The sequence below is a fragment of the Geotrypetes seraphini genome, chromosome 2 (genome assembly GCF_902459505.1).
Source record: "Geotrypetes seraphini chromosome 2, aGeoSer1.1, whole genome shotgun sequence".
In the NCBI taxonomy this organism is placed as follows: domain Eukaryota; kingdom Metazoa; phylum Chordata; class Amphibia; order Gymnophiona; family Dermophiidae; genus Geotrypetes; species Geotrypetes seraphini.
In genome coordinates this window covers 332,876,984-332,903,200 of record NC_047085.1, presented here as the reverse complement: position 1 = coordinate 332,903,200, position 26,217 = coordinate 332,876,984, and the positions used below count along the sequence as shown (strand labels likewise).

At 42.0% G+C, this 26,217-nt stretch overlaps 1 protein-coding gene across 6 annotated transcripts in view; it reads right to left on the bottom strand.

Annotated features, from left to right (window-relative positions):
- Window positions 1-26,217, bottom strand: part of NME8 (NME/NM23 family member 8) — a 548,390-nt gene that overhangs the window by 82,458 nt on the left and 439,715 nt on the right. For all 6 annotated transcript variants that reach the window (XM_033930225.1, XM_033930226.1, XM_033930230.1 and 3 more), the window contains one exon: window positions 22,106-22,213. In XM_033930225.1, coding sequence (XP_033786116.1) covers window positions 22,106-22,213 — 108 coding nt within the window. The remainder of the gene's footprint in view (window positions 1-22,105; window positions 22,214-26,217) is intronic.

Here is a 26,217-nt window from a genome sequence, read left to right as displayed (position 1 = left end):
TTCCTTTGTTACTGCACCCTGTAGCTAGAATCTTTCCACCCTCCCTCCACTCCGGCCCAGCCCAGTATGAAAGATTTCCTTTTGTTTCCCTCCCCTCTCTCTTTCTCTCTCTCTTCTCCTCCCTCACCCACGAGTCCTGCATCTAGCCCTCTCCCTTCTACCTGCACCTGGCAACACCCCCCTGCTCCGCGGCTCTCTTCAGCAACTCGTCAGCAGCAGTGATCAAGACAAGCTGCCGACATCGAGGCCTTCCCTCTACGAGTCCCGCCTTTGTGGAAAAAGGAAGTTGAAACAAGCGGGACTCGCAGAGGGTAGGCCCCGACGTCAGAAGCTGCTGCTGAGTTGCCGAAGAGAGCCGCGGAGCAGGGGATGTGGCCGGAAGCAGGTAGAAGGGAGAGGGAGATAGGAAGGCTGTAGATCTCCGGAGCATGACACCGACCCCGGCCAGGATGATTTCTTTTTCAGGTACCTTACAAGTCCAGCGTCGCGGCGGGAAATAGCCATGCTGAGCAGTGAGCTCAGCACTACACAGATGAAAGCCTTGCTTGCTGATTGGTCCGGCGGGGCGGGGCGGGGCCGCCGGACCAATCAGCAAGCAAGGCTTTCATCTGTGTATGTGCTGAGCTTACTGCTCAGCATGGCTATTTCCCGCCGCGACGCCGGACTTAAGCTGCATGCCTGCGTGACACACTACCGGAGCCGCAGCAAAGGTGGAAAAGAGCCGCATGCGGCTCTGGAGCCGCAGGTTGCCGACCCCCGATATAGACCATAACATTTCTTTAGTAGCTTTTCCACAGCAACTACATCTGAAGTGTTAGCGATGATGGACCGTAATGTGTCATGACACTCAGAAGCAAAGGACCAGCGGAGTAGCTGCAGTTTATCAACAGACTCCGTGACGGCATAAGTCTCATAGAACTCATGTATTAAGGCCAGAGGTGCTTCAATAGTTAGCTTGGTTCCCTCTCTAAAGGGTTCTATCATCTGTCGAAACACCTTCATTAACTGAGCGTGATAGGGAGGTACAAAATGACCATTTTCCCGTTTTTGAGTAGCCTTTACAGCCTCAGTGTTTTGATGTGATCTCTTTGGAGCACCATGAGAAGTTTTTGATGCTCTGGTGCCATCTGGTGGGTGGTTAGGCTCCATGCAAACTGACTTTACTGGGTGTGGTTTAGAATCAGTTGGTCCAGTGACATCACCGGAAGTGGAGATAGACCTTACAGGGCGTGGTTGCTGTACTGGGCGGGTAGGTAGTGCCAACGATTTCTCAGGGCAGGGCTTGTTACTAGGTAACAAGTCCTCCACAGTAGAATCAGAACACTCCTGCGAATCCCTCGACCCTTCCCCCCCCCTAGAGCTGTGAGAAGAATGGGAGACAGTTCTAGGTGCCGGTTTAGGGGAGAGCGGAGGAGAGGCAGTAGGAGAGGGAGAAGGTGGAGTAGGAATATCCCTCTCACTACGAAGAGCAGCAACCGAGTCTTGCAAAACTTGGACATCAGCAAACAACACAGCCCTTTGAGAGGAGATAGCCTGCATTTCTTGGCGTAGAGCCAGATTATCGGCATCAGCCCGCTTAAGGGAGGCAGTAAGCTTTTGAACTTGTAACTCCGAAGCAGACAACTTATTTTGTAAGGCCACAAAGTCATCATGTAAAGCACACAATTGTTTGTCAGCTTGTTCAGCCTGGTCATTAAGCAAACGCTCTGCAGACAATAAATCCTCACTAACATGTACATAAGAGGCAGTCACATCCTCCAAATCTTTCTGCTTCACAAGCAAAACATCAGCATGTCTCTTATCATTACCCTGAAATTGTTCATTCAAAGAATTTAAGGAGTGCTGTAAATCAGCCTTCTGAGCACGGAGATGCGTAAGCTGTGATACTAAAGACGGACAATTAGTACAGGCAGGCTGCACGGAGCGGTCATCTAACAGAGTTTTATAACGGTCTAGGTCAGCCTGTAAATCAGAGCAATGTTGTTTTAAAGCAGACATCCCCTTATCAAAATCGGAATGCTTTTCCTGACAAGTAGAGGCAAGAAGTTCAAAAGTGTCACTACGATCCTGTTCTGCCTGTAATGTCTGTTTACAAGAATCTAATTTCTCATAAAGGTCACTCTGAAGTTGGCGTGTTTGAGATAAACCAGAGGAGACCAAAGTCTTGAAGGCAAGAAGGGAACAAAGAAGCTCAGTATATTGTTCCCCTGTAGGTTTAGTTCTAGCCTGCAGGGGACGCTGTAATACTGAACAATAAGCCTGATTAGATTCTTCTAACTCTGCAGGCAGTAAGCGTACGAGGTTAGAAAAATATAATTCAGGGTCTAGCTGCTTCAAAGCCGTAACAGCTAACTTCTGAAAAACCTCTTTTTCAAGGGCATGCCACGAAAGCTGAGTCTCATTATCATCAGACATGGTCTCGGAGGTAAAAGAGAAACCAAGAACTCCCAAGGATGACGCCCCCAATCTGTAGCGAGGCTTTATGGTACACTAATCAGTTACATAAACAAGTTACGTGTCTGATAGTTTTGTCTAGGGAAAACCATAAACTCTGCCAGGTCCAAATTTCTTTGTCTATTTATACGACACAAGACCCAGGCTAATGAGAAATACTTTTATTATGAAAATAGAAAAATATAATTAACAAGCCAGCAGCAATATCTAAATATTGTTCACAAAATATCTGATTACATAAATGAAACTCAGTACATAATTATCACAATACACTTGTTAGATAACTAAGTAAAACTAATTCTTACACACACTAAACAATTCTTTATAATAATAATAATCCCTGATTAGCAGCAAATGATTACAAATTATCACCGAGTGTAGCTTTACAAACCTTATCCTATATCACAATCGGATGTACTTATCTAACCCCAGCTGATAAGATAATAAGTTCCTTATTCTCACCATACAGTTAGGCCTTGGACCCCGGGAGATGGACTTAGTCTTCTAAGCTTCGGAGATGTATAATTCCTTCTGTGAAAGGAACAAAGTTCTACAGCCACTGGTATAAACTGTAATTTATTAGCAGCCACGTTTCATTGAAGTGATGGAATTCAGATCTGTTTAAGGTCCGATTCACTCTCTCTCAAGCAGAGAGTCACGAGAGGTAACTGTTCAGGTCTTAATTATTAAGAAAGAGATGCGTGGAGAATACCTGTGGTAAGATGTGAGCTCCCTCACATCCCGACACAAACTAATTATAATTAGCAACTTTTCACTTTGACCTCATCAGATGACAATCCCGGACCAATCCAGAAACAGATCTTAGATGAATAGCCTTTCTGTGTAAAGTCTCATACAGGCTGGGAGACACAGGCACCTTTCGAAAGATAAGGACAGCATAGGAGTATAACTCAAAGATAAGCACAGCACAGGAGTATAACTCCCCCAGGAATCACACAGTCTAAGCATGAAGGCATAGATGGATGTCCTTGACTAGAATACCATTCTGGTACATATCCAGAATGCATCAGGCAGAAACAGCAAAGATGTGTTCTTCTTTCTCTTCTTGCAAAGTTCATGCTGGAAAGATTTCTTGCAGACAATGGTTCAGGCTTGATGATGTCAGAGAGGCCTAACCTTCAGGTGCAAATAAGGAAACACCCCTACAAAAGGTTGGTCAATGTAAAGACCCCCTCGTGATATTCCCAATTAGTTTATCTTGTTATATAAAGCTTTTCAGTGTTGTGAATGCAAAACTAAATGCACGCCGCGGCCATTTTAAAAACTCTGGTGTGGTCACGAAATGGGAAACCAATTCCAACTGAGGTAACATTTTCATTTATCTTACTTATTTTGAAGTGAATGACTGTTGTAATTGAAACAAACTAAGTTTTATATGGGTTTTAATGTTCTAAGGATTACAACCCTGATGTAACCTGTGGTGGGTGAAACATGTCGGTGACAGGATCCCTTAGAATGGACCACCTAAGCTAAGCTAAGTATTAGCTTTATATTTATAAAAAGTTATTTATAAAAAGTTTTGCATTCACAACACTGAAAAGCATAATTAAATTGACCCAGTGAGGATGTAATGTTTAAATCCAACCACTATGAAATGTATTTGAATGGGCTGGTGGCATTTCTGAGGGTCGGCTATGCACAGCTTTATATAACAAGATAAACTAATTGGGAATATCACGAGAGGGTCTTTACATTGACCAACCTTTCAAGGATTCAAAAATTTACATAGTGCCGGACTTTGCGAAGGCAACGGCTTACAAATGAAAAAAGTTACTTGAGCTACGCCCGCAATTAAGGTCGATTTGAGCTAGATACGGTTTGATGTACCCAGCAATCATGCGGGTCACTTATGCAAATAAAACTTCAAACTTTGATGATCCATTGAAATTACAGGAGTTTTTGGAGCATTGTGATCAGCCTATGATTACATGAACTATGATTGTGTGATTTGCATTTAAATGCAGTAGGATTGATTTACTTAGAAATTGGGATTTTTTTCTTCTTTTCTTTGTTTTGTTTACATTCTGTTACAGCTTATTTACAAGGATTTTCTCTTTGGGAGATCACAGTTTGAATTTGAACTGATTTGAAATTCTGGTGGAGTTGAATGGAAGGATGAAGATGCAGGATTCTATGATTACATCATTCCAGATGCGGTAGTTTTCAGAGGATATTGAAGATTCTGAATGTTCTGAGGTGTCAGCTAGATGGGATTCTAGATCTAGTATACTGATATTGAAATGAAATTGGCATGGAATAAAAGTCAGAAAACATAGTTCAAGAGAGAATGGCTCTAATTCCTGGAATAATAACATACAAGATAATTTATATGGAATTCAACGGAAAAGTATCTACTTGATGTCAGGAAACCATGGAAGCAATGAATATAACAACAACAGGAAAAATACAAAACAAGAATGCTTTGAATAGAGTTCATTTGCAATGGTTTTGAATTACACTGAGAAAAGTTTCCATGGTTGCAACATTCCAATGGCTGCAGGCTCAGGAGGAGTTTAGATGTCTTAAACGTTCTGATAGGTCGGATAACTGTGATTCTAGATTTGTTGTACTAGCATGTGACTGGATTTGCTTCAGGAGTTCAACAAATGAAATATGACACAGAGGATGGCTGCATCTGACACGGAGGTGCTCCGTCAGAGGGCGGGGAGAACATCACCAGTGGTCACATACCAGCAGTTAACACAATGGACGTCAGCAACTGACAAAATGGACATCAGCAACGGATATAGTGGACACTATCAAAGGACACAGAGGACACCAGCGGCAGACAGAAAGGATAACAGCAACTGACAGATTGATCATAATTTGTAGAAGTCTGCAGCCGGTGGAGTGGGTGGTGAGTGTTTCAAATAAGCAGACTGTAAGAAAGGAGTTGGAATTTGTCATTAAAAACAGGGAATATAAACCTGAGACAGAATAGATAAACTAGACTTCTAAAAAAGGAAAAAGAGAAAACAAACAATAAAACAACTTGAATAGAAGAGGATGTCAGCTGCTGACACATTAGACCTGCAATGGAAATAAAGGACACCAGCAGCCGACAGAGAAGATACTAACTGCTGACTGAGTGGACACAAGTAACAGAATTCTGCAACTGATAGAGAGGTCAAATAGTGAATTTAGAGGAAAGGAGGAGATAGAAGAAGATATCTATCTATCTATCTATATATTTTTTTTTTGTTCACTTCTTTTTCTTATTGATTTGTTTTGGTTGAAATTTCCGTTTCTTATGTTCATATTAGGGTATATTACTTCCTCTTCCTGAAATCAAATTGATGTGTATATTAATACAGGAAGGTATATTATGATTGATTACATAGTTATAGATGATATATTACATAGTTATATGGATTAGCTAAATATAATGGATTGTGGGTAATTTGATGATTAAGAAATACTTTATTAGTATTCACTTAATACTATAGGTATACAGTGTAGTAAAAGATTCTTTTAATTTGTAGAAAATCTGATTTTATAAAGTTTTATGAAATTGCTATAAGGAAATAAGGCTTCTAATGGTATTATGATTTTAAATTTAATATATGCAAAGTTATATATAATTTGTCACATATGGATTTTTAGTAATTAATCTTCATTAGTAAAAAGGGGGGAAAAGGAAAAAAAGAAAAAAGGGAAAGAAAAGAAAAGAAAAAAGGAGAAAAAAATAATTAGATTTTACATAGTATATGATTTGCATTATATTATTGTGTAGCTTATTATAATTAATAAATGATGTTTATAGATTTAGCCTGAAGGGAGTTTTTCATCACCTGATTTTATATGTGCATTTCCAAGTTTTCATTTTTAATTTGGGAGGGCTGGGTAGGGGTGGGGTGGGGTGTTGGAGGGAGGGAATTTGGAGGTGGGGGTGGTTTAGTTTTAAATTTGGGGATAATGATTACATATTAGTTATTAAATGCATTGAGATTTTCTGGTTATATACTGATATTGTGATTAAATAATATAATGGATTTAAAATTTTTATCGTTAAATGTTAATGGCCTTAACCATCCAATTAAAAGAAAAAAAGTTATTATACTTAAAGCAACAGAATGCGGATATCTGTTTTCTCCAAAAGACACACTTGTCCGCTGAAGAATCTAAAAAACTGGAAGGTAACTGGGTTAAGCATTGTTTCTTTGCCCCTGCTGTGAGGAAAAAGGCTGGAGTAGCTATTCTAGTGAATAAAAAATGCAATGCATTGTTCAACATAATAGCTTCAGATCCCTTGGGAAGGTGGTTACATGTAGATATGAGCATTGGCAATAATACTGTGGCGCTTTTTAATGTATATGCCCCTAATTCGAACCAAATTGAGTTTTTTAAGACTTTGCAACAGTTAATATTACCACTGGCTGCTTCTAATTTAGTAGTGGCGGGGGATTTTAATGCTGTTATGGATCCTTTAATGGATAAAAACACCTAGTAAAATTATGAAGTCGTTAGGTCTAGATAATTTTGTACAATCTTGTAATTTGAAAAATATATGGTGAATATTTCATTTTAATGAACGAGAATTTTCTTTTTGTTTCCATGTTCATAAACCTTTTTCAAGAATAGATTATATTTTTATTTCGGATCATTTAATACAACAGGTTACACAAGCCTCCATAGATCCAATTATTTTATCTGATCATGATGGGGTGTGGGTTAAATTTTATTTTATTGATCAAGATAGTTGTAGACCAATAAGGAGATTTGATAATACATTGTTTGCGGATCCAAAATTCTGTGAAGATTTTCAAATTAAAAATTAATGAATACTTTCAAATTATTAACACGGAGGAAATCTCGATGGAAACCTTATGGGATGCTTTTAAGGCAACCATGAGAGGACAAATTATTTCTTTTTCAGCTTTAATTAAGAAACAAATAAAAAAGCAATTTTCTAATTTGGAACATGAAATTAAAGTTTTAGAGTTGAAATTGATTGAAAAATGGGAACACTCAACGTTACAAGCTCTTTTAAAAACTAAATGTAAGTACAATGAGATTTCTTCTAAATTGGTAAGGAATGATATTTTTTCTCAACAAGCTTTGTATTATGGAAGCTCAAATAAGGCGGGAAGATTATTGGCAAATTATCTTAAAGCAAAAAAAGGAAAACACAAATAAATGTAATTAAAGATGAAAAAGGAGATACATATTCTCAAATTAAACCTATTTTAAAACAATTTTTAAATTTCTATAAAGCCCTTTATTCTTCTGAGCCTTATTTAGATAGAGAAAAGGATGGTTTAGAATTTTTAAAATTAATTGAGGGACCAAAAATTCCTGATCATATAAAAAGAAGTCTAGAAGAGCCTATATCACTGAAAGAATTACAAACAGCATTGAAGTCTCTTAAGAGTTGGGACCGCTCCAGGTGGTGATGGTTTTACTGTAGAGTTCTATAAATCATTTCAAATTATCCTATTACCTCATTTATTAAATTTAAATCAGACTCAACTAAATAAAGGTTGTATTTCAGGTACTATGGCAGAATCATTAATTATTGTTTTGCCGAAGCCAAATAAAGATCCTACATTGGTTTCAAATTACAGGCCTATTTCTTTAATTAATGTAGATGGGAAATTGTTGGCTAAACTTTTTTGGCTTTACGTTTGGCCAAGGCTCTCCCTTATATAATCGGCATGCACCAAACAGGTTTTGTTGCTCAAAGACACTCTTCAAATAATACCAGATTGGCTTTTCATATGTTGTATTTAACGAAAGCCATGAAAGATCCGGCCTTCTATAACATAGTAACATAGTAGATGACGGCAGATAAAGACCCGAATGGTCCATCCAGTCTGCCCAACCTGATTCAATTTAAATTTTTTTTTTTTTTTTTTTCTTCTTAGCTATTTCTGGGCGAAAATCCAAAGCTTTACCCGGTACTGTGCTTGGGTTCCAACTGCCAAAATCTCTGTTAAGACTTACTCCAGCCCATCTACACCCTCCCAGCCATTGAAGCCCTCCCCTGCCCATCCTCCTCCAAACGGCCATGCACAGACACAGACCATACAAGTCTGCCCAGTAACTGGCCTAGTTCAATCTTTAATATTATTTTCTGATTCTAAATCTTCTGTGTTCATCCCACGCTTCTTTGAACTCAGTCACAGTTTTACTCTCCACCACCTCTCTCGGGAGCGCATTCCAGGCATCCACCACCCTCTCCGTAAAGTAGAATTTCCTAAGAGAAGGCCTTTGACAGGGTAGAATGGACCTTCATGTAACAAGCAATGGATTGGTTTGGTATAGGTTCAGGATTTATACAAATGTCCAAACATTGTATAGCTCCCCTGTTGCTAGATTATATATTAATAATAATTTCTCGGAGAGTTTCAATTTGCAAAGGGGGGTTAGACTTTACTTTTTGATATAGTACTAGAACCCTTATTATTAGCTGTTCAACAAGTGAAGGAGATACAGGGTATTCTGAGTTCTGATAGAGAATATAAGGTCTCTGCTTATGCAGATGATATATTACTTTATTTGAGAAATCCTGAAACAACCATTCCACGTCTGCTTGAATTGATAGAAAATTTGGGAAATTTTCAGGATATAAAATAAACTGGAATAAATCAGAAGTTCTTCCTCTAAATGTACATTGTGCAAAATGTCTATTTGATTCATTTCCCTTTATCTGGAAAGAGGAAGGCATCAAATATTTAGGTATTTGGATAAAAAACACACTAGAAGATACAATGAAGGTAAATGAAAAATCTTTATTGAAAAAGGTAACAGAATTGTGTGAGCAATGGAATCCTTTACATCTGTCTTGGTGGGGGAGAGTCCAAACTATTAAGATGATGATATTGCCTGTTGTTTGTTATCAAAAGGGTATGATACCAGTTTTTTTTCAGGGGTCTTTTTATAAAAAATTAAATAGTATTCTTACAAAATTTATTTGGCTGGGTAAAATTCCTAGAATTGCCTTAGTGATTTTACAAAAACCATTGTGGAGGGTGGGGTAAATTTTCCCAATTTCTATAGGTATCATCAAGCCGATATTATGCGCCTGGGTATGTATTGGGTCCTCCCAGAGCTCATGGAAAAGCTTCCAGACTGGTTGTGGTTGGAATGGCAGCTCATGTTTCCCATTAGGCTTGGTCATGTTCTTAGTATCAAAATGCCTAGATTACATAAAGAAAATAGAATATTAATAGATACATGGAAAACTGCACGATATGTCAATAATTTAACACCTTTTCCAATTCAAAAATCTACAAGTCAAACTATATTGCTGAACTCCAAGATTCAAATTGGCGGTTTTAAGATTGTCTGGAAGTATTGGATAAAATCAGGTATATGCACGTTAGATGATGTTATATCTAATGGTAAACTGCTTGATTTTTCACAGTTGCAACATAAATTTGGCCTTGATAAAAAACAAAGTTATAAATGGTTGCAACTGAAGCAGGCTATTCAGGCAGGGTTCCCTGAATGGAAATCTCTTAATAATCAATTTAGTTTAGAATTCTTATGCTTTCAGGCAGACTTCCTGGGGCACCAGGCCGCACAGTGGTACAAATTAATATCTGGATATATGAATAAAAAACCAAAAACTGGACTTAGAGATATTTAGAGCATTGAGATTAAGCATCAAATTACTGCATCTCAATGGCCACAAATTTGGTCTTGGAGGATGAAATGTACAATGTCTGCATCTATGAGGCAAACGTGGTTTTTCCTGTTGCATAGAGCTTTCTGGACCCCTGTTCGTTTACAAAAATTGGATTGCTCTAAGTCTAATAGATGTTGCCATTGTCATCTCGATGCTGGAACTTTAGACCATCTATTGTTTTACTGTCCATTTATTATGGCTTTTTGGAAGTCGATTTGGAGTCAAATAAATTTTTTGTTAGAAAATCATGTGGCATTGTCATATGACACAGTTTTATTTGGCATGTCTATGAGAGCTAAGAGCCAAATATCTTCCAATAATAACAAACTTTTAATGATTCTGACAGGAGTTGCCATTCAACAAATAACGTATAATTAGAAAGATTGGAAAATATTGAATTGTAGTTTTTGGTGGAGTTCAGTGAGTCACTTGTATAAAATGGAAAGAGGGTTAGCTGTTCAAAAAGGATATTTTAATAAATTTAAAGATGTGTGTGGGCCATTAATAAATTATTATAATGAATAGATATTTTTCCCTGTTTAACATAAATGAATGTATGGGGTGGGTGGTGGTTTTTTGATTTTCATTATTTGATATGAAAGGAAGGACAGAATTTATTATATTATATATATTATTTGATATTAGTATGGTGGGAGGGATGGGGATAAATCTTATTTAAGGAGAAAATTTGTGGAATTTCAAGTGATGTATTAATTTAATTGTTGATATTTTCTGTGCACTTGATGTAAAATATAAAATGAATAAAGATTTCTGTCTGTCTCTCTCCCTGCCCACTGTCTGTCTGTCTTTCTATCTCTCTCTCTCTGGCCCCCTGTCTGTCTTTCTTTTGGCCCCCAGTCTGTCTGTTTTTCTTTCTGTCTGTCTCTCTCCCTAGTGCCCTGTCTGTCTCTTTCTTTCTATCTCTCTCCCTGGCCACCTGATCTGCTCTTCCCTCTCTCCTCAATAACTGACCTGCTCTTCCCTCTCTCCTCAATAACGGTCCTCCCGACCTCTTACCCTTTTCCTCTCTCCCCTCTTAAGTCCGCATAGAACTCTTGGTTCTGTGATATATACAAATTGTTATTATTATCATATCGTAATTTTCATTGTTCTTTCAGAATTGCACATAGAACTCTTGGTTCTGTGATATATATATTACATTACATTACAGATTTCTATTTCGCCATTACCTTTCGGTTCAAAGCGGATTACAAAAAGAGTTATGGAAGAAGGTTTACAATGTTAGATCAGAGAAGGTTTCCAAGAGAGGGAAAAGTAGGATCTGGGGTTAGGGAGGGGATGGTAAGAGGGGGGTTAAGCTTTATCATGGTATTAAGCTTTATTAAGGGATTTCTTGAAGAGTATAGTTTTTATTTCTTTTCTGAACATCTTGTAGTCTGGGGTTGTTGTCAATAGGTTTGAGACTTGGTTGTCTATCTTCGCTGCCCGAGTGGCCAGTAGTCCGTTGTATAGTTTTTTCCGTTTTACTTCTTTGATTGGGGGGTAAGTGAATGGGGTGTGTGTTTTTCTATGCCTGGTAGAGGTGGTTTGGATGAGGCGGTCGTTTAGGTAGGTTGGGCTGTCTCCATTTATAGTACTAAATAGTATACAGTAGAATTTAAATTGTATTCTTTCCTGGATTGGAAGCCAATGAGAATTGATGAATGCCTCAGTAATGTGATCATGTTTTTTCAATGAATAGATGAGTCTCAGGGCTGTATTCTGAATTGTCTGTAGTTGTTTAATCATTATTGCAGGGCAGGGGAGGTAGAGGATGTTGCAATAGTCTAGGATACTTAGGATTAGAGATTGTACTAGGAGCTGAAATTGTGTTTTTTTGAAGAATTTTCGGACTTGTCTAAGGTTTCTCATAACTGCGAAAGATTTCTGTATTGTTTTGTTAATTTGTGGTTGCATGGTGCAGCCTCTATCAATAGTCATACCTAGAAGTTTTAGGGTGGTTTGCAAAGGGTAGTTGATAGAGTTGATTTCTAAGTTGGTTATGGTTGGAATTTTGTTATTTTCTAGGAGGATGAATTTAGTTTTGTCTGGGTTGAGTTTCAGTTTGTGGTCTTCCATCCAAGTCGTAACTGTTGCTAGAGTTCTGTGTAGTGTGTCTGACATTAAGAGCATTGGTTGGTCGAAAGGAATGAGGATGGTGATGTCATCAGCATAGCTATAAGAGGATAGGCCTTGTTTGTTCAGGTAAACGCCAAGAAAGGCCGTATATAGGTTGAAGAGAGTAAGGGACAGTGGGGCCCCTTGTGGAACGCCGCAGGGGTTGGACCAAGGTTTGGATTTTTCTTTGTCTGATTTTACTTTGTATGTTCTGGATTTTAAGAAACCTTCAAACCATGAGTATACTTTATCTGAGATGCCTATTGAGTCCAAGATTTGCTGTAGGATGTTATGGTCTACCAGGTCAAATGCCGCCGTCAGGTCCAACTGTATGAGCAGCATTTTTTTTCCAATGCTGAGGTGTTGTCTTGCTGTGTCGATAAGGGAGCCTAGTAGTGTCTCTGTGCTGAAGTTAGTTCTGAAGCCGGATTGCGTGGGATGGAGTAAGTTATGGTCCTCGAGATAGTTGGTGAGGAATTTGGCTACTAATCCTTCTGTTAGTTTGATATATAGAGGTATTGAGGCTATTGGTCTGTAGTTGGATGAGAGGTCTGTTGGTCCTTTTGGGTCTTTTAAGATTGGGGTGATGTTGATTTCGCTGTCATTCGGGAAAATGCCATCTGTGAGCATGGTTTGTATCCAGTGTAGGAGTAAGATACGGAACTTAGTGCTCGCTGATGACAGGAGATATGGCGGGCAGTGGTTGAGTTCACATGATGCGTGGCTGTACTTATTGTAGAGTTTGTTGAATTCGGTCCAATGTATCTTAGGGAATTGGGACCAAGATCTGTCTGCAGCACAAGATTCATTGTTATTATCGTAATTTTCGCTGTACTTTTTGAATTGCACGGCCTTCTACTAACAGGCCCACTTGGAAATTTCTTCCAATCTGTATACCTTATACTCTCGCTCAGCAAATTGTATATCTATAATTTTGCTTCCTTAATGTTTCTGCACTCTGTACTTCCTCTGACTATCTGCACATTGTAACTTGCTGAATGTCCAACTCTCTTGATTGTAAACCAAGTCGCAAGATTGTGGCGGTATAGAAGAATAAAGTTATTATTATTACCTGTCTGTTTTTCTTTCTGTCTCTCTCCTTGGCCCCCTTTGTATATCTATCTTTCTGTCTATCTCTCTCCAGGGCCACCTGTCTGTCTGTCTATTTCTGTCTCTCTCTCTCTCTCTCTCTCCCTAGCCCCCCTGTCTCTCTGTCTTTCTTTCTGTCTGTTTCTTTTCCTGGCCCCCTTTGTCTGTCTTTCTTTCTGTCTGTCTCTCTCCCTGGCCCCCTTTGTCTATCTGTCTTCTTTCTATCTGTCTCTCTCCCTGGCCCCCTTTGTCTGTCTGTCTTTCTGTCTGTCTGTCTTTCTCCTTGGCCCTCTTTGTCTCTGTCTTTCTTTCTGTCTGTCTCTCTCCCTGGCCCCCTGTCTGTCTTTCTTTCTTTTTCTCTCTCTCCCTGGCCCCCTGTCTGTCTTTCTTTCTGTCTCTCTCCCTGCCCGCTGTATGACTTTCTTTCTTTCTGTTTCTCTCCCTGCCCGCTGTCTTTCTGTGTGTCTGTTTTTCGTTCTCGTGCGCTGAGACGCTTCAGCTCCAGCCCCCTTTTCCCACCTACCCTTAAATCACTCCTTTGCCTCTTCACCAGCCTGAACAACCGCCAGCCACAGTCTGGATGTTGAGTGTCGGTATGCCTGCTTCCTTTATTTTTGTGTTCTCCTTGCCTGTTAAGACGGAGTGAGGGCAGGAGGAGGGAGTCGCCGCTGTGGTTGCCGCCTCTGTGCGTCTGTACTTAAGGTGCCTCCACATGCGCAGTATTGTGTACATTGGCACTCAACACATCATAATCAGCCTTAGTTGGAATTAATTGAAAGTTAGGTGCCTAACTCAAAAAACTCGATTCTATAAAAAGGAGGCACCTAGTCCAAAGCACCTACACTAAAAGTGCACGTGGTTAGGAGTGGATCATGGGCGTGTTTTCGAGTTAGGCACCTCTTTGTGAATCAGAAGCCATCAGGCTCTGATATCAGCACTGTCACCAACCCTCCGCAGAGTAGGGCTGTCGGGTGACAAACACAGGGATTCTGGCGTGTCCCCTCCAACCAGGGGTACCTTCAGGACTTTTTCAGGTGGCCCTGGGCAATTGCCTGGGCCTAAGAGATGCAAGGTAAGTAAAAAGGTTTCACCATATCACCAGCCAAAACAAGTTCTTTAGGAAAGAATAAGTTGTTTATTCTGACCCACAGGTCAAAAGTATGCAACAGAAAACAAACATCACTTTTGCAGGTCATTCAACAAAAATAGTAGATTTGCAAAAATAAAGCTTTACTGCAAATTCAAAATAAATCAAAACTCCTTAGGCAAACATAGCCACAGCAAACTCTGGTAACAGTTCAGCTTTTCTCTCAGCTCACACATGCAGGCAAAATCACACAGCTGAGACAGATAATCTAATTAGCTTCAAGAACGGGAATCACAGCAGGATTTCTAAAGTTCCAAAAACCAAACTTAACTATGTCAGTTGGAGCTTCAGGTTCATAAACTTGCTTTTAAATCCATTCCTCAGTTTGAAGCAAGTATTATTCTTACTCTCAAAATACTTATAAAGTTCAACCATATCTTAACTTCTGCAGGCATAGTTTGCACAGCAGAAACAAACCAAACATCAGCAAAAGAAAGAAAGAAACACAAACCACTAATGGTTTCTCAGTTGCTGCATTCTTTCATGCAACTTCCATACCTTCCGTCTGGCTTTCTAACATAGGGCCAGCCAGTTCTATCTCCATGCCTTCCACACGATCTAGAACCTGGTAGTTTGAAGTAGGCAGGATTTCCTCCAAATCCTGCATGGAATAATCCAGCACGTTTTCCTCTCCTGCTCTGTTCCACAGCTCTTCACCTGCCTTGAGCTGTGGGAGTGACTCGCCCTGGTCACTCGCTCCTCCTCCTCCTGCTTGACTCAGCCTGCTTTTAAACAGACCAGAGCCAATCCCCTTCAGCCTGTAGCGGGGGATGGGTTTTGGCTCTACAGCAGTTTTTCTCTGCCTAGGTTTTTCTACTGCAGCTACCTTCCTCGTGGCTTCACTAGCTGCTCTAAAGCCAGGAGGCTGTTGTTGCCAATCTGCCTGCCTCTGTTCCAGTTCACTATCTCTTTGGTTATGGGGGCAAGGGAGGTCAGCCTCAAGGTGAGTGCCAGAATCGATCTGGTCTGCTCTTCTGCATCCGATCCTATCAGGGACCGGACTAGTGCTGGTGCTGGGTTTGTCACATTCCCCCACCCTTAAAGGATGACCCTCGCTTGTACCCTGAGGAGTCCCTATATTCTCGGGGATGCGTGACAGAATATCTACATTGGTGTTAAGTTTTCCTGGCCGATGCACCACCTTAAATTTGAACACCTGAAGGGCTAAATACCATCGTGTAAGTCTAGCGTTATTGTTTCGCATGGTATTTAACCATTTCAGGGCTGCGTGGTCCGTCACCAGTGTAAACTCCCTGTCCTGTAAATAATGCTCAAGAGTCTGAACAGCCCATTTTACCGCTAAGCACTCCTGCTCCACCGTTGCATAATTTTGTTCATTAGGATGGAGCTTCCGACTCAGATACATAATGGGATGTTCTAACCCTTGGCTTTCTTGACTTAGGACTGCTCCTAATCCAGTGCCAGAAGCATCAGTTTGTAAGATCAATGGTTGGTCAAAATCAATAGCTTTGAGCACGGGCCTTTCACACAAACTAGCCCTCAATCTTTGAAAAGCCTGTTTACTCACATTGTCCCAACACAGTGTCTCTGGGCTCCCTTTTTCCAACATGTCAGTCAAGGGTCCTGCCTGGGACGAAAAGTGCGGGATAAACCTCCTGTAGTATCCTACCAATCCTAAGAAAGCCCTGAGTTGTTTTTTGTTGTTAGGAGCCGGGTATCCCCGAATGCATTGCACTTTATCCACTATAGGCTTTATCTGCCCCTTTCCCACAATATATCCCAAGTACTTTACTTCTTGTTGACCTATAAAACATTTTTTTGGATTTATTGTGAGGCCGGCTCCCCTCAGAGCTTCCAGGACCGCCTTAAGGTGTTGCACATGCTGTTCCCATGTGCCCGAATGGATCACTATGTCGTCAATGTAAGCGTCCGCGTACCCATGGTGATCCCGTAGCACCTCGCGGACTAGGCGCTGGCATGTAGCCGCCGCCCCATGTAAGCCAAATGGCATGCGCCTAAATTGGAATAGGCCCCGTGGCGTGCTGAATGCAGTTTTAGGCTTAGCCGATTCGGTAAGCGGTATTTGCCAGTAGCCTTTTGTAAGGTCAATGGTAGTTAAAAACTGGGCTGATCCTAATCTATCCAGTAATTCATCTACCCGTGGCATTGGAAATGCATCAAACTGAGACACCTCGTTTACCTGGCGAAAGTCAATACAAAAACGTGGTGTCCCATCAGCTTTAGGAACAATCACAATAGGGCTACACCATGGGCTTTGCGAGGTTTCTATAACCCCTAAAGTCAGCATCTCTTGTACTAACTCCTCCACCAGAGCTTTCTTTTCCTCTGACAGTCTATAGGGGCGTACCCGTACCACCTTCCCTGGTACTGTTATAATATCATGGGATACTACCCCCGTTTTCCCTGGCACCGAAGAGAACACATCCCCAAACTGTCGGACTACTTCCTTTACCTGATGAACTTGTATCTGTGTGAGGGCAGTTCCTACATTAACTTCCCCCTCAGCCTTGAAGTCCGTAACCTGAGGTCCTAGGTCATCTTCCTGCCCTTGTTGTGCCACCAAGGCCAACACCTCCCGATCTTTCCATGGTTTCAATAGGTTGACATGATAGGTCTGCAGTCTCCCTTTATCATCCTTGACCCGATAATCCACCTCACCTATCCTTTCCACAATGGTGGCCGGGCCCTTCCATTGTGCCAAGAATTTGTGCGGATCAGTGGGTACTAATATAAGGACTTGATCACCTATCTGTAATTCACGTTCTTTAGCCCTTCTGTCATAGTAAGTCTTTTGCTGTTTCTGACTCCACTCCAAGTTTTCTTTTCCGAATTCCAGGGACCTCTGCAACCTATCCTTAAGCTGAGCTAAATATGTGATAACATTACTCCCCGATTCCTCGGGAAACACCCACTTCTCTTTCAACATGTCCAGCACCCCCCTAGGTGGTCTCCCAAACAATAATTCGTAAGGACTAAGTCCCAAAGAATTCTGCACCTTCTCACGCGCCGCAAAGAGCGCAAAAGGAATAAACCTATCCCAGTTCTTAGAGTCTCCTTCTATGCCCTTTTTCAGCATTTGCTTAATTGTCTGATTAAAACGTTCCACCATACCATTAGCTTGAGGGTGGTAGGCAGACGTTTTAATATGACGGATGCCAAATCCCTCATAAAACATCCTCATTTCGCTAGATAAAAAATTACTACCCTAGTCCGTAAGAATCTCCCGGGGAAACCCTACCATGCAAAACAATCCTAACAGTTCTTTCATAATAATGGTAGATGTGGCCTTCTTTAATGGAAAAGCCCAAGGGAACCGTGTGGCTACGTCCATGACTACCAAAATGAAATTATTTCCCCTAGGTGTTTTCTCCAAGGGTCCCACAATATCCATGGCCAACCGCCTTAATGGTTCCTCCACCACAGGTACAGGAATGAGGGGTGCCCTGGCCGGTTTCGCCAAAGACAGTTTTTGGCACGTGGAACAGGACTGACAAAAATTTATCACCGCCTGCCTTAATCCCGGCCAGAAAAACCGTCTTTCTATCTGTTTGATAGTGGCTTCTGCTCCTTTATGACCCGATAACGGGTGATCATGGGCTATCCTGAGTATCAGTTTTCTAAACCCTTGGGGAATCAATAACTGTTGTACCATTTCCCCTTCTAGGTCACCCGGGCCTTCTCTATACAACAAGCCCTGTTTCTCGACCCAGCGTTTACCTTCTGTACGCTCCTTTCCTACTCTCTGCCATTCTTCTTTCAGGGTTGGGTCAGTTTTCTGCTCCTCCCGAAATGTAGGAAAAGTATCCATAACATCCTTGGGGAGCCATGGGACTTCTCTAGTTTCACCCGCCCTATTCATGGCTCTACTTCTTCCTTGCTGTTGTCTCTTGTTCTGGGCCCGGGTCCTACGCTCCTGCCTTTGTTCATATTCCTGAAAGGCTTCTCCCGTAAAGGGAAATATCCTGCCTAACCTCCCTTCAGGTTCAGGATTAGAGGATCCCTGTGATCTTGTGTTAACTAAACACTGTTTTTCCTGTAATGCTACAGGGAACCCTTTCCAATCTTTCCCCAGTATCACATCATAAGGTGCCTCCGGCACTAACGCAAAGGAAGTTTGATACACTCTATCTTTATACTTCACTGTGGTAGGCCTCAATGGGTATTGTTTCGTGTCCCCATGAATACACTTGATTCTTACTCTCCCGATAAAATCATGCCCCTTTTCCCTAGGAAATACTGTGTTCCAGCACCGGTGGGCTAACATTGACTGGTCCGCCCCTGTATCAAGTAAGGCCTCCATGTCCTTGCCTCCTATTGATACCACCACCAGATATCTCCCCCCTGGTGTAATCTTACCCTTTTCTAGGTCACAGGTTACCGTAAAACCTTTTCTTTCAACACACTCCCCCTGTCGGTGACCTTTTCCCCCACACCTGAAGCAATAGATGGGAGCTGGATTAAAGGGTTTCTGTATACGATTCTGAGGGTTCCTGGGTGGCATGTTATTATTAGTAGGAGCCTGAAGTGTAGTGTCCCTCTGGAACTGTGTCTGGGGTCTATAACTTGGGCCTGGTTTCTCGGGAAGTCCCTGGGCGTCCAGATAAGCTTCTGCCACAGATAATGTCTGTGTCAGATCCTGGCATCCTTGTTTCTGGGTCCACCCCTTTATGTTCTGGGGCAGAGCTTCTAGGAATTGTTCCCTGACTAACTCAGCGAACATCGCTCGTGGGTCTGCCAAGAAAGGCTGTAACCACCTCTCTGCAGCTTTCGTTAGGCGTTGTAACAGCGCCTTAGGTCTTTCTCTAACCTTTAACTGGAGAGCACGAAAGGTTTGCCTGTAATATTCTCTTGTATATCCCAGAAAGTCTAGGATATGTGCTTTCACAGCTGGGTAACTACTGGCCTGATCCGCAGCAATGGTCTGAAAAGCCGCAAGGGTCTCGCCAGCCAAACATGGCAGAAGGCGAACCGCCCACTGCTCTGGAGGCCAACCTGCTGCAGCCGCAACTCTCTCAAAAGAGTTTAAAAAGTCATCTGGGGCATCCTGTGGTGTTATTTTACTCAAATTCAATAAATTTAGAGAGTTTTGTCCTACCGTGGGTAGAGTACCACCAGTCCCCAATACCGGTATATGTATCTGTCCACCAGCCGTAGGCTTCAATAGTTGCGCCATTAACTGAGACTGCTGCTCCATGGCTCGCATAAAGTCACTGTGATGACGTTCGCTAGCCTCCTGGCTTGCCTGCCATAGTCCGTGACTAGTCTCAAGGACCTTCTTTAAGTCCTCGTTTTGCCGCTGTCGTTCTCCAGCCACCACTGCTAACGCCGCCGGCTCCATGTAGGCTCTGTAGGGAAATCACAAACACACAATCCAAGTGCGATACCACTCAGTTTCTTTCCCCCCAGAACTATCTTCACCAGACCCTCTGTAAAATATGCTTACCAGAGGTACTGATGAATCATCGCCTGCGTGCTCATTACAGGGTGCACCACCCTTCTTCAGAGACCTCTTGGTCCCCCTTTTGTTCCTCGCCAGCTCCGGACGATGGCCTCGTCTCCCGGTCTGCTATCCGCACCTCCTGCAGCCGCCAAACTCAGGACACTGGAACCGATATCCTTGCACTGTTTAAGCCGCTTCCCTTCAACAGCAGTTGTAATCCTGGTTCCGTTGAACCACACAATTGTAGAAAGTAAGTTAAAAAAAAAAAAAAAAAATTTCCACCTTTGCACTCCCTAATCTTCACCTGAAGAGGTACCAGATCCGCACTCCTGATACCAAATTGTCACCAACCCTCCGCAGAGTAGGGCTGTCGGGTGACAAACACAGGGATTCTGGCGTGTCCCCTCCAACCAGGGGTACCTTCAGGACTTTTTCAGGTGGCCCTGGGCAATTGCCTGGGCCTAAGAGATGCAAGGTAAGTAAAAAGGTTTCACCATATCACCAGCCAAAACAAGTTCTTTAGGAAAGAATAAGTTGTTTATTCTGACCCACAGGTCAAAAGTATGCAACAGAAAACAAACATCACTTTTGCAGGTCATTCAACAAAAATAGTAGATTTGCAAAAATAAAGCTTTACTGCAAATTCAAAATAAATCAAAACTCCTTAGGCAAACATAGCCACAGCAAACTCTGGTAACAGTTCAGCTTTTCTCTCAGCTCACACATGCAGGCAAAATCACACAGCTGAGACAGATAATCTAATTAGCTTCAAGAACGGGAATCACAGCAGGATTTCTAAAGTTCCAAAAACCAAACTTAACTATGTCAGTTGGAGCTTCAGGTTCATAAACTTGCTTTTAAATCCATTCCTCAGTTTGAAGCAAGTATTATTCTTACTCTCAAAATACTTATAAAGTTCAACCATATCTTAACTTCTGCAGGCATAGTTTGCACAGCAGAAACAAACCAAACATCAGCAAAAGAAAGAAAGAAACACAAACCACTAATGGTTTCTCAGTTGCTGCATTCTTTCATGCAACTTCCATACCTTCCGTCTGGCTTTCTAACATAGGGCCAGCCAGTTCTATCTCCATGCCTTCCACACGATCTAGAACCTGGTAGTTTGAAGTAGGCAGGATTTCCTCCAAATCCTGCATGGAATAATCCAGCACGTTTTCCTCTCCTGCTCTGTTCCACAGCTCTTCACCTGCCTTGAGCTGTGGGAGTGACTCGCCCTGGTCACTCGCTCCTCCTCCTCCTGCTTGACTCAGCCTGCTTTTAAACAGACCAGAGCCAATCCCCTTCAGCCTGTAGCGGGGGATGGGTTTTGGCTCTACAGCAGTTTTTCTCTGCCTAGGTTTTTCTACTGCAGCTACCTTCCTCGTGGCTTCACTAGCTGCTCTAAAGCCAGGAGGCTGTTGTTGCCAATCTGCCTGCCTCTGTTCCAGTTCACTATCTCTTTGGTTATGGGGGCAAGGGAGGTCAGCCTCAAGGTGAGTGCCAGAATCGATCTGGTCTGCTCTTCTGCATCCGATCCTATCAGGGACCGGACTAGTGCTGGTGCTGGGTTTGTCACAGCACCTAACTTTAAGCACAGAAAACCCTGACATAAATTGGGGACGGATAAATGTTAGGATGCTGAGTGCTACCTAAACACGGTTAGGCAGCACTAAGCGTGATTCCATAATGGACACTTAAGTTTTATAGAATCGGTATCTATACCAGCGCCTAACTTTAGGCAGACTTTATAGACTCAGAATCCATGAGTCTATTTTGAATAGCACAAGGTTTTTTTAAAAAAAAATATTATTATATGGCTGGAGCTGAGTTGTTTTTTTAAGAGGTTTTTGTATCTTTAAGTCTTTACTTCTCTTAAGATCAGAGATCTATATGTTTTAAAGACAGCATAGGTATCTGTGTGCATTTGTAAAATAAACTAAACTAAACCTTAAGTTTGTATACTGCATCATCTCCACAGAAGTGGAGCTTGACACGGTTTACAGGAATTAATAAAGAAAGGAACTCCAATGGAAAGAAGAAGGGCTTAGTAAAAGGAAAGAAAGAGGGGACTTAGTGTAGTGGAGAGGGAGGGAGTAGTTACATTTTAGAGAAAAGCCAAGTTTTCAAATGTTTTCTGAATAGACTCCGAGAACCTAAAGATAATCAGCTAAAATTATCTATCTTTCTTGTTCAACAATAAGAATCTAAAGTAATTTTTTTTAACCTGGTTGCATTGTTCTCCTTTGCTTCTTGTACATCTTTTGGTCCTAATAATTGAATCCAGTGTTGAACTGCATTTTCTCTTGATAAAGCAAGCAAAAGAACTGGTCCACTATAAAAGAAAAAATGCATTTATGATTTTAAAAAAATTGAAATAGAACACTTGGGTAAACACAATTAGATGGTCATAACCAGTGATTTAATTCAAACTTCTTGAAAAGAGAAGGATAGATATCACTGTCAGATACAAATATTGTTGTGTAGGAACTGATATCCAGATTTATCTAGTTAACTTTGGAAGTTAAATTGATAATATGATATCTATGTGCCGTCTGTGATTAAACAATCTTTTTTGATAATGAGGAAACTCAGGTCCTTAAGAAAATATTTTGATATTGAACCTTTCCAGATGTTGGTAAATCTTTGATTTTGTCCGGCTAGGACTATTGAAATTTAGGGCCTGTTTTACAAAGCCGTGCTAGCAGCTACCGTACGGCAACAGCCCAGAAGCCTTTAAATCTCTATGGGCTTCGGGGCTGTTGCCGTGCGGTAGCTGCTAGCGCGGCTTTGTAAAACAGGCCCTTAGTATTAATCATTTGTTCTATGAGAGGCCACTGAAAAGTTCTCAACTCACCATTCTCCATCGAAGGCTACAAACTTAGTCCAGTGATTTTCAACTTTTTTCTTCTGTCAGGAACATAAGGAACAAAATAAAGTGCAAAAACGCTGGACTAAGGGCCTGTTTTACAAAGCTGTGCTAGAGGCTGCAGCACGGTAACGTCCCCGAAGCCCAGAGAGATTCAAAGGGCTTCGGGGCTGTTGCCGTGCGGCTTTGCAAAACAGGCCATAAGTATATAACCCTTGATGGAGACTGCCCCAACTGGGAATCAACCAATGAAACTTTTCAGCGGCATTTTGTAAATCATGGATATCCAGTTTGCAGTACATAATGCAGACACTAGGTTGATATTTGGTTTGTAGAAATAGCACAGTTACTTACCATAACAGCTGTTATCCAGGAACAGCAGGCAGCTATTTTCACAGATAGGTGACATCATCCACAGAGCCTGGTTGCGGACAGCCTCGCAAGCAAGCTTGCTTGTAGAAACGTAGAAGTTTTGAGTGCCTTCCCACCCAGCACAGGGCGAGTATCCTCAGTTCAGATAGCTAGCAGAGAAGCCAACCAGAGGAGGTGGGTGGGTTGTGAGAATAGATGCCTGCTGTCCCTGGATAACAACTGTTACGGTAAGTAACTGTGCTTTATCCCAGGACAAGCAGGCAGCCTATTCTCACAGATGGGTGACCTCCAAGCTAACCAGAATGGAAAGGTGGGAGCGTTGGCAACTTAGGAGAATAAATTTTGTAATACTCTCTGGCCAAAACATCCAGACAATAGTGAGAAGTGAAAGTATGAACCGAGGACCAGGTAGTAGTTTTGTAAATTTCCTCAATAGGTGTGGATCTGAGGAAAGCCACTGAAGCTGCCATTGCTCTGACTTAGTGGGCTGTGACTAGACTCTGTAGTTGTAATCCAGCCTGGGCATAGCAGAAAGAGATACAAGCAGCCATCCAGTTGGAGATGGTACGCTTAGAGATTGGATGTCCCAACTTGTTTGGATCGAAGGAGACAAAAAGTTGAGGAGCAGTTCTGGGTGGTTTGGTGCGTTCCAAGTAGAAGGCCAAAGCACGTTTACAGTCCAGAGTATGAAGAGCTGATTCTCCAGGATGAGAATGAGGCCTTGGAAAAAACACTGCAAGTACAATGGATTTATTGAGATGAAATTCTGAAACCGCTTTAGGTAAGAATTTTGGATGAGTACGGAAGACCACCTTGTCATGATGAAAAACTGTGAAAGGTGGATCAGCAACTAACGCTTGCAGCTCACTGACTCTTCGAGCAGATGTGAGGGCAATCAGAAACACCACTTTCCAAGTGAGAAACATCAGATGAGCCGTAGACATTGGTTCAAATGGGGGCTTCATCAATTGGGCAAGAACAAAATTGAGATCCCAAACCACAGGAGGCGGATTGAGAGGAGGTTTGAGATTGAAAAGTCCTTTCATGAATCTGGAAACCACCAGATGAGCAGAAAGGGGTTTCCCTTCAACAGGCTGATGAAAAGCAGCAATTGCACTGAGATGGACTCGGATTGATGTAGACTTGAGGCCAGAGGTGAATAAGTGCAAAAGATAATTTAGAACAGAAGATAAGGGGGAATGTTGAGGCTCCTTATCATGAGAGATGCACCACGTCGAAAATCTAGTCCATTTTTGGTGGTAGCATTGTCTAGTGGCAGGCTTCCTAGAAGCTTCTAAAATGTCTCTTATAGGTTGAGAAAACTGAAGAGGAGTTACGTTGAGAGGTACCAAGCTGTCAGGTGTAGAAACTGCAGGTTGGGATGAAGTAGCGATCCTTGACTCTGTGTAAGCAAGGATGGAAAAACTGGTAGAAGGAATGGCTCCCTGATGCTGAGTTGAAGTAGAAGGGAGAATCAACTTGACAAGAGTCTTGAGAATGAGAGGGAATGGAGGGAACGAATATAGAAAAAGATTTGTCCATGCCATTAGGAAAGCATCTGCCTCAAGGCTATGAGGAGAATATATCCTGAAGCAGAACTGGGGCAGTTTGTGATTGTGGGGAGCTGCAAAGAGATCTATCTGAGGCATTCCCCACTGTGTAAAAATGTGATGAAGAGGTGAGGAATTGAGTGTCCATTCGTGAGGTGGCAGAAGACGACTCAAGTTGCCCACCAAGCAATTTTTCTGCTCTTGGATGTAGACAGCTTTGAGGTAGGTGTTGTGGAGGATTGCCCAGTTCCAAACCTTCAAAGCTTCTTGACAAAGGAAGGGAGATCCCGTCCCCCCCCCCCCGTTTGTTGACATAATACATGGTGACTTGGTTGTCCGTCCGAATGAGGACTACCTGGTCGTGAAGATGTTGAAAAGCTTTGAGAGCATTGAAGATTTCTCTGAGTTCCAACAGATTGATGTAACACTGACGATCCGTACTGTTCCAGTGGAATTGAGTACGGAGACCATCGAGATGAGCCCCCCCCCAAGCATAGGTCGAGGAATCTGTCCTGAGGACCTTCTGATGAGGGGGCATTTGAAACAGCAAACCTCTGGATAGATTGGAAGAGAGCATCCACCAGCAGAGAGACTGTCTCAACGAAGGAGTGACTGTAATGTGTAGAGAGAGTGGGTCACAAGCCTGCGTCCTCTGAGATGCCAGGGTCCAATGAGGAATTCTGAGGTGAAGTCTAGCAAAAGGAGTCACGTGTACTGTGGAGGCCATGTGACCTAGGAGTACCATTATGTTTCTCGCTGAGATCAAAGACCGGGAAGACACTTCATGACAGAGTTGAAGAAGAGCCTCCAGACGTTGTTGCGGAAGGAATGCTCTTAGTTGGATAGTGTCCAGAACAGCTCCGATGAACTGTAGATTCTGAGAGGGCTGAAGTTGGGATTTGGGAAAGTTGATCTTGAATCCCAAACTTTGTAGGAACTACATAGTCCGTTGGGTCGCTACAATAACTCCCTGAGATGTGGAATCCTTGATAAGCCAGTCATCTAAGTAGGGGAACACCTGAAGACCATGGTTCCATAGAGCTGCTGCTACTACCACTAGGCACTTAGTGAACAATCTGGGAGATGAAGCCAGGTCAAAGGGTAGCACGTTGTATTGGTAATGCAGATTCCCCACCCGAAATCTGAAATATTGACAGGAGGCCGGATGAATGGGAATATGAGTATAAGCCTCCTTGAGATCCAGAGAGCATAACCAGTCATTCTGATCTAGAAGGGGGAAAGAGGCACCAGGGACAACATGCAAAATTTTTCTTTGACTAAAAATTTGTTGAGAGCCCTGAGATCCAGAATGGGTCACAGATCGCCCGTCTTCTTCGGAACTAAGAAGTAATTGGAATAAAACCCCCTGTTCTGCTGTTCCAGAGGAACTGGTTCGATGGCACAGAGATGAAGCAGAACTTGAGCTTCCTAAAGAAGAAGGGCGGTCTGAGATGGATTGAAAGGATACTCTCTTGGAGGAAGCTTTGGTGGAACCTGAGTGAAATGAAGAGAGTATCCTTCCCTGATGATTGACAGCACCCAGAGGTC